General features: G+C 32.8%; 1 protein-coding gene, 1 long non-coding RNA gene and 3 other non-coding genes across 5 annotated transcripts; 4 read left to right on the top strand and 1 right to left on the bottom strand.

Moving 5' to 3' along the window:
• Positions 1–1317: 1317 nt before the first annotated feature.
• LOC133874761 (uncharacterized) lies at positions 1318–2317 on the top strand. The gene is made up of 2 exons (XR_009901371.1): positions 1318–1523; positions 1830–2317. It is a non-coding gene; the product is annotated as an uncharacterized LOC133874761 (long non-coding RNA).
• On the top strand, positions 1634–1722 carry LOC133876615 (small nucleolar RNA snoR116). Its single transcript, XR_009901602.1, has one exon. It is a non-coding gene; the product is annotated as a small nucleolar RNA snoR116 (small nucleolar RNA).
• Positions 2318–2523: 206 nt separating the features above from the next.
• LOC133876616 (small nucleolar RNA snoR117) lies at positions 2524–2616 on the top strand. Its single transcript, XR_009901603.1, has one exon. It is a non-coding gene; the product is annotated as a small nucleolar RNA snoR117 (small nucleolar RNA).
• Positions 2617–3937: 1321 nt separating this feature from the next.
• On the top strand, positions 3938–4034 carry LOC133876612 (small nucleolar RNA snoR69Y). Its single transcript, XR_009901599.1, has one exon. It is a non-coding gene; the product is annotated as a small nucleolar RNA snoR69Y (small nucleolar RNA).
• A 3082-nt stretch (positions 4035–7116) lies between these two features.
• LOC133876111 (heavy metal-associated isoprenylated plant protein 8) lies at positions 7117–8343 on the bottom strand. The gene is made up of 5 exons (XM_062314396.1): positions 8335–8343; positions 8029–8254; positions 7710–7891; positions 7520–7607; positions 7117–7409 (listed from the first exon to the last, which is right to left on the bottom strand). Exons 1-5 carry the CDS (start codon positions 8341–8343, stop codon positions 7117–7119), a joined length of 798 nt encoding a protein of 265 aa, XP_062170380.1.
• Positions 8344–8740: the final 397 nt, after the last annotated feature.

Genomic DNA, 8740 nt, shown 5'->3' with positions numbered 1-8740 from the left:
TCTGGCCATTTGTGCCAGATTTTGACTGCCTACGCTGGAATTTGGTCCGACCGAAATTCAGCTAGTACAGTGGACCAGATTCCGGCCAAATTGGTCGGAATCTGGCCAGTTCAGCCATGCTAGGCCAAATTCTGGCAAAACTGGCCGGAATCTGGCCATTGCTGCCGGATTCTGATCTCCATCGCCGAAATCCGGCAATAGTAGCCCAAATCCAGTGAAAGTGGCTAGAATCCTACCGGCCAATGACGAAATCTCGTCACCGGTAGTTTTTCGCAGTTGGTGATTTTTTTGTAAGAGCCAAACATCAAAAAATATTTTTTGGAAAATTATTTTTTTGAAAAATAATTTAGTTAAAAATATTTTACGAAAAACATTTTACGTCGAAACAAACGAAGTATACACTTCATACAACTAATAACCTCTTCAATGTTTAATTCATTATTTGATGACTTCTTTAATGTTTACTTCACTGCTTGAATCACTCTTCACCTTCGCAACTCTCATTTTACCAGATCCGTAACATTGAAGAAGGAATCTAGGTTGAACTCCCCCTCCTATGTTGCGGCTCTCTTTCAAGCAACTTGATTCGTCTTCTAGCAGTTGCGAAACAAGAAATTATGTTAGTACGCCGAGCACCAATGAAGAAGCTTTGAAAGACAAACAGGGAACAACGTTGTTTGTCTTTCAATGGTACACAATACAGGTTGGAGGCGTTCCTGAACAATTTCATTAAGTGGAAAAATGTTGTTTGTCACTAGTCCACCACTTCACAAGCTTTTTTTTTTTTTTATTTTTTCATTTTAAACTTATAATTTTACCAAAATTCTAATCAAACTCGAATAGCTTGAACTCGATTGAAAGCTCGACTCTTCACGACCCAAGTTACAACACCCTTTTAAAATTAGTCACCAGCTCGAGCTGAATTTGATCTCCCAAACAAGTTTTACAAAAAGAACTTTACTAAGTGACGTGAAGCTTATTTATCGAAGATGATTAAAATAATTAATAAAAAGAAAACTAATGAATAAACTCTACATCATATTAATAAAACTTTTTTTATAAAAATTTAAGTACATGTAGTATTTTTTTTAGTCCAAACTTGATTCCGCTTAAATACAATTTTATTTGTGCTATTATTGTGGAGCTCGTAAAAATACATGAACCAATTTTTTATTTCATAAAAAAGAAAATTTTTTTTTTCCCCTAAAAGGAGAAAGAATAATAGTCTAAGGGTAGTTTTGTAACTTTCGATCACGATCGAGTACGATTAGGGTTTCACCTCCGTCACTCTGCTATTTAAGCCCCTCAAAACCCCAACCCTTCCCAACGCATCTCAAAAACCGAAGTCTCTTCCAACCCATCCAAAGTTTCCAGCCTCTCTCTGTCTTCACTGTCTCACGTTTATGACTTCTTTCTCTCCGTTGGTTGCACTTTTTGTCTGTCGTATCTGGGAATTTTCTCTTTAATGTATCAATCCGCTTTCTTCGATCTTTGATGTTTTACCCCCCCCTTTTTTTTTTCTTGTAAGTTTTCTATCTGATCTTTGTTCTAGTTTTTTTCTTGTTCTTTTTTTTTTTTTTTTTTTTTTTTTTTTTTTTTTCTTGTATGTTTAAGTCATTTTTCTGTGATATGGAGGCCGTGATGACTAAATTTTATACCATCAAACTATGAAAGCTCTCTTGAGCTTGTTGATGTCACTATAAATCATTACTCTCTGAGCCTGTTTTCTCTTATACGGAGTATTTTTAGCATCTTAGTGTTTTTAGTGTTAATTGTTGAATTTCGATTTGAGATTTTTTTTAATGTGGTTATTTTGTTTTTGGTATTAGAAAATGTGAAAGGCAACAAATTAGAGTCTCTGATGCGCTCTTTTGGTAGCGTTTTCAGTGCTGTACGTTGCCGATATCAATCTGGGAGCTGAGATTCTGGCGTTTGCCTCGCATTTTTCGTAAGGTTTTTGCATTCAGATGCTCCTACAATCATTTGTATTATCCTTCACAATTTATAGGTTAGTGGGTCAATTTTATTTGTGACGCTTAATCCAATCAACTCACAGCAGTTGTAGGGTTGTTACTAGAGGTGGTGGTTGCAATGGTATATCCATTGGAATTTGTGTTGGACTGGTTTCTTTGCGTCACATGTTATTTCTTATGGTAGATCTTTTTGGTTGCAGCATTCCTCTGCAAACAAAAGATTTTATGGAGCTTAACGTGTTGCAATGGAGTATCCGAGGAAGTTGTTTGGTCGTTGCAATGCTAACATGTTTTGTGCGAAAAAAAAGAATGAAAGTAGTGCAATTGCTTTATTGGTAAACAAATGTAGTGTAATTGGTTGATTAGTGGTTATTCTGATTAATATTTAGAGGTTAAAGAAAATGAAGCATTGGTTGTAGCCCATTGTTATTTGTGTCATGTGGTTACTTTCACGTTGCTCCATTTGCTCTGTTTTTGAAATTCGTAACTTTGGCTCCCTCTTATATTTGACAGTTTCATCATTTTTCTTTTGTATAATTTTCTTTTTAGTGGCCTATGATGCATTGAATTTGTCCGTACCATCTGAGATACTCTTTCACGAGATCATCATTGATGTGACAATCTTTCGCCTTTTCTGAGGCCTTTCTCTTCTTTTTGAAGACTTCTATTTGAGAGTTTGTTTTTTTTCTTTTGTCTCAGTTATTGCTATCTGATTTTTATCCCTTAAAATGAATTTGATTCAGTTCTTTTCGTTGGTATTTTGTTTTAGCTTTTTGCTTTGTTAGCAAATGTATTATGATGGCTGATATGTGTGATTTGACCTCGTTTGAAATTCTCCCTCACCTCCTTTTTTGGAATTTATTTTTGAAAGATTGAAAAACATGATTAATGTGATGTAAAATTGAAATAATTTATATAGAAAAGTGAAAAAAAAAAAATTGTATTGGAGTGAATTTTTTGTTTAAAAAGTAATAAAAAAGTGTTCATGTGAAATAAAAGGTGAAAAATTAAAGAATGTTTAAAGGCCCCGTTTGAAATTTTCTTTCTCCTTCCCTCCCTTTTGAAATTTTTTTTAATGATTGAAAAATAAGATTGATGTGATAAAATTGAAATAATTTATATGGAAAAGTGAGAAAAGTTTGTATTGTAGTGAGTTTTTTATTTAAAAAGTAATAAAAAAGTGTTGATGTAATATAAAAAGTTAAAAATTAAGAATATTTTGAAATTGATGTATTTTTGGAAGAAGTGAAAAGAAGGGGAGGAGAGGGGAATGGGATTTTAAACAGGGCCTTGAAGTTGATATTTTTTGGGAGAAATGAAAAAATAAGGGGAGGGGAGGAGAGGGGAGGAGAAAGGAAATTTCAAACGGGGCCAAATATGAAAGGCAACAAATTAGAGTCTCTGATGCGCTTTTTGATAGTGTTTTCAGTGCTATACGTTGCCAATAGTGATTTGGGAGTTGAGATTCTTGCATTTGCCTTCTTTTTTTCCAATAAGGCTCATGCTTTCAGATGTTCCTACAGCTGTTTAATCTTATTTATATTTATTGAGAAATATATTAAGTTTTGTGATTCTGATTGTGATGGATGTCATTGATTACGATTCGTTTATACAAATGGCATTTGTAGATATCTTTAATTATCAAATTTCATATATCCTTATGCAAGTTGTGCTCTTTGTGAGAGGTTTGTAATGAGCTTCTCGGGGCTTGAGTAAAGAGGCTCATTACTATAGCTGATGGTAGTCTGTGTTCTTTTGATATCTGGGAAGACATGCGTTTGATTTTATTTATCTTATTTTCATGTATATGATATCAAACAATGAAAACTTCTGTGATTGTATAATTAAAACTTCTTTGGCATTTTATTGACTTTTATATTATAATTCTATTGTTATTATTGTGATCATTATCAGTGTCATTGTTTGGTTACAGTTTAGAGATTTAATGGTAATTTAATTGTGCTTATTTAGGAGATGATGATAAATGTTTAATCCCAGCTCATTATGAGACCTTTTTCAAGGTCTGGGAATGGAACCATGAACATGTATCTGATTCACAAACTATATTTATCTAATTTAGTTTTTATTTTTTTTAAAGGTTTATAGGTTTTTATTACCACAGTATTTATTATAGATTTTGTTTGTTTTTGTGTAAATTGTTTTTTGAAAAATGTTTTCCCTTTTCCCATTTTCCATTTTTTGTGTATTATTTGTGGCGGAAAATGGTGGTAGCAAGGATAAATGCAATTAGTTGTAATTATTTGGTCTATAATTTCTGTATTTTCGAATGTATTTATTGTAATTAATTATTAACAGGTGATTTGATTCAGGTATGAGGTTTTGGCGCATCTGGCTTCTACTGTATTTCTTCTGTAAAAATAAACCGAGGGTCTAGATTTAAACTACACTCGCCCTATTTTACAATTTTTCGTTCAAGTTCAAGACACTTGTATTCTTAAACTCTCTCTGAAAAGCTATTAGCAGGTGTATTCAATATTTCAATGACAGATCTGAATATCCATTTCAGAAAAAAAAAAAGAACTTTATTAATCAATCAAAAGATGAATACTCATTTGAAAAATGTTGAACTGCACAATATGTATATATATATATATATATATATATATATATATATATATACCATAAAACTTCCTGATCAGTCTAAACCCTAAACCTTTAAAAAAAAAAAAAAAAAATTTAGTGAAGAAAGGCGGTGATGGCGGAGAAGGCAAGGCATTACCAATGTATTTAAAAGAAGAGGTTCCCGCCAAACATAACGAATAAATAAGGTTAATAAACACGTGCATTTAAATGCCCATAAATACATCAATTATTAGTTGTGTTGTAGGACTTTTTACAAACACATAAGATGCATTGTAACTCTAGTCCGAGAATATTTGCTACCCGATAACACAAAGAAGTTCTAAGCATTCACCTTTTTCAACCCAAGATGAAAGCTCGTGCAACCCAAAATGCATCTATTCGTGGAAAATTTCTGCTTATGCTCTTACTGGTTCTCTTTGGGTTCATAAGGAGGAGAAAACTATTGTAGCAACGAAAGGATTTTGCTAACGAATACTCTAACTGAATAAGAAACCACCGTTGATCCTCTACAAATTGCATTGGCTGATGACCTCCTTCTCTGACCAGAAATGCCGGGCCGTGTTAGGGTTCTGATACTAAGGGGGCGGAGCCACATGGTAAAGGGTTGGAGCAACGATCAAGTGGTGGAGAAAAACAAATAATGTTAGAGAAAAGATATGGAAACTAACCTCATCCTTTGTTCCCAAGAATCGAACTGGAGACCTCATACACTGTTTAGTTACCGTGCACTTATACTGAAACGTGCCTTTGGTTGTTTCCGCTTGTTTTTGGAAACAGGTTGGAGTTGTTTTCATTTTTCGGGTTTCAAATATTTTTGTTTTCAATTGTATTTGTGTTTCAAAACACTTTGCCAAACGCACGGCCAGAAACTGCATTTCTCCTTTCTTTTTCCCACCGTTTTTGAGGAACCAAACAGACAGAAAAAAGCTCAAAAAAATGTGTTGGCCAGGTCCACTCAACATTTTCAAATGGGTGGGTAGTCGTGTTTGATTTTATATAATATCTCTTCTGTCCTTATTGAGTTTTATTTTCTTTATTTTTCTCCGAAAGCTAGTTTCTTCTCTTTATTAACAGAAACTTTCTCATGGAAGTGGTGGAATCCAATGTCTATTAAACATTTGATCTGAATCCAACGTTTTTGGGCTGCTCCATAATAATTTTTTTTTTTTTTTTTTTTTTTTTTTTTTTTGTGGATAAATGGGTATATTTGATTGTTTAATAAATTTTTTTTTTCTCAAATGGGTATTCAAATCTGCCATTGACAACACTTACACATAGCTTTCAGAGAGAGAAAGAGCAATGGCTATTCAGCTCCGCCATTGACACCTACCAAACACCATTCACGAATACAATGTGTTTTTAACACAAGCGAAAAATATAAAATTGAGTGACGTGTTTAAATCTCAACCCTTAATTTTTACAGGAGTTGTACTGTAGTTAAAGAAGTTGGATCCAAATAGGCATTCTCTCTTGGGCAATATAATTTTAAGTGTTAGATCGTTATTATATATTTTACTACCAAGGATGTTTTATTTTATTTTTTATTCTTTATAAAAGATTTTTTTTTTTTTTTTTTTTTAATGAAATAGTTATTTTGTGTATAAAACCTTAACTTAAGAAGGTGTTAGTAAGCCCATGCGACGACGTCGTATTGTTTTTGTTTCATTAATGATTAATTATTGTAGCTATTGGAGAATAGAAACCCGGGAAAATTATGACATTATTCTATTCAGATGATTGTCTCATTTGAGTTATTTAAGGGTCAAAAGTTTATTTTATTTTTATTGGGAGAAAAAACTTTTATATTTTTGGGGAAAAATTCATAATTATCGTTACCAAAGAATTACTCTATATATATAAGATCGCATAAAATCTCCAAAGTTGGTTGTTAATATAACATTCAAGTCTTGCTCATAAAGTGGAGGTTACTAGTTCGAATCCCTCATATCCCCTCTTATGTGGACATGTAAAAAAAAAAAAAAAAAAGTCTTGCCATGTCCCTCTCACTTCATGGATTTGGATTTGGTGATATATAGAAAGTGTAAGTCTAGTTTAATGGGACGTGATTGCAATGGTTTTTTTTATTGGACTTCTCTTTTTCAAAGAATTATCCAAGAAATGTTCATGAAAATGAAGTTTAATTCATCATGTTAGGAGAAAATTAATACATAACATTTTTCTTCAAAATGGGGGGGAGGAGAGTTCCTCCAATCTATTCTAATGTAATTCTCACGAGCATTTTTACCGTATTCTAAAAATATATCTCAGTTTAATATATTGAATTTGAGCAATTTTAGAAAAACTTTGTTCGCAAAAATCAACCACTAATTGCCTAACATTTTCTGTTCCAAAAATTGTAACTTTGCAATGGAAAGTAATTCTGTAATTCTTTCAATATATGTAGAATAAAATAATAAATGAAAAAATTGTGAGTTCATCCACGAAAACAAATGAAAAGGAAATGATAGCTAGACAAGTTTTTTTTGCCTTTCACACCCTGTTTTTTTTTTTTTTTTTTTTTTTTTTTTTTTTTTTTTTTTTACATTATTGAGCATGAAAAAACGTTTTCATCACTAAACATTTGGTTGGGATAAATATGTTGGGTTGAGTATTGGGGAGGATATTGGAAAATATTTCCCCCTTTTTCCCCTTTTTCCTCTTCTGTATCTTTTTTGTTGCTCTTGTCTTGTCCTTTCTCTGCATGTTCTTGCTTCACAATCTCTACGTGCTTTCCCAGTCGCTTCTTGATGTTTTCGACGAGTTTTGGTGGGTCGAAGACTCCCCTCACCGTCACTCGCGAGGCTTCCATGTTTGGTTCCACGGTTAGGATTCCTAATTTGCAAATAATTAATATATACTTCATCGAAATTTTTTAAAAAACTACTTTTCACTGTATGATATTAATTCCAATGAAGAATTGAATCAAATATAGATTTTTTTACCTTTCATTCTCTCTATATTTTTCTTTATATCATTTGCACAACCTTCACAGTGCATGTACATTTTGAGGGCCACAACTTTCACTTGGACCTGCAAAAAGAAAATCAAGAACAACATAAGGATTTTAGTCTTACTCAGAAAAAAAAAAAAAAAAAAAAAAGAAACAAAATTTTGATGCTATTTGCAATTGACCTCCTCTTTCTTCTTTTCGGGTTCTTTTTTCTTTTCATTATCGGATTTTGGAAGCGGAGAGATAAGCTCAACGTTTCTACTGTACTTGTTCCGAAGCCTTTTCAAGGCTTTCACTGGATCGGCTCTTTTGCCCTTCACAACCACCCTGTGATTTGCAATATCTACGGTGACATCTTCAACGCCTACTCATAATTCGTATGCACATATTTTATTTATCAAAACAAATAAACTGACAAATGTATATAGACAGCAGAAAATAATTAGAATTATTATTACAAAAAAGAAAAAAAAAAAGAGAGAGGATATCTTCAAGCATTACCGTCAAGACTTTTCAAGCATTTGGAAACTGTTTTACAGCATCCTTGGCAATGCATGTATGCTTTCAACACAATATCTTTGCTCGACTTATCTGTGTTTTTCTCTTCCTTTTGTTCCTCATTTTTTGTCTCCGCCTTCTCTTGCTTCTTCTCTCCATCACCCAGCTGGTTATTTGGTGTATTTTGCAATTCTTGTGCTCCATTTTGTGTATTTTGCTTGTTTTTTCCCTACCGAAAAGAATAAATGATTTAATTAATACCATAAAATAATTATGGTTTGAGGCAATATTGATAAGGGGTTGCAGCACCTTTCCCATGGCTTCTCTTCTAGGTCAGGTTGGGTTGATGAACAATTGGGTCTCTGAGCTCTCTCTCTCTCGTTCTATTTATTTTCATCAACTCTATAATTGCATTGGATTTGGATGGGGCTACTATGTTACTTAATTAACCAAGATGGTTTATATATATACATATTGTTGTGGTTTTTAAATTCTCATTAATCTTTGATGGTCCCTAAAAGGTAGCTCAGTCGGCTGGGGACCACGTTTCAAGAAACATAAGTCACTATTTCGAATCATCATCTCACCTCTTGTGTGGACATGTCAAAAAAAAAAAAAAAAACTATAGAGTTGATAATCCCAATTAACTCGTACATGAAACAATTAATTTTAACAATATCCTAAAATGGTCTCTAAAATATAAGACATCAGAAGT

Source organism: Alnus glutinosa, chromosome 8, assembly GCF_958979055.1.
Source record: "Alnus glutinosa chromosome 8, dhAlnGlut1.1, whole genome shotgun sequence".
Classification (NCBI taxonomy): domain Eukaryota; kingdom Viridiplantae; phylum Streptophyta; class Magnoliopsida; order Fagales; family Betulaceae; genus Alnus; species Alnus glutinosa.
This window is presented reverse-complemented; position numbering and strand designations above follow the sequence as displayed.

Bases quoted from the DNA above. Each gene is read 5' to 3' on its own strand.
- LOC133876111 (XM_062314396.1), bottom strand. The intron at 7,608-7,709 runs GTCAATTGCAAA...TTCTTTTTGCAG, and splicing joins CCGAAAAGAAGAAAGAGGAG to GTCCAAGTGAAAGTTGTGGC. The intron at 7,410-7,519 runs GTAAAAAAATCT...TTTGCAAATTAG, and splicing joins AAATATAGAGAGAATGAAAG to GAATCCTAACCGTGGAACCA.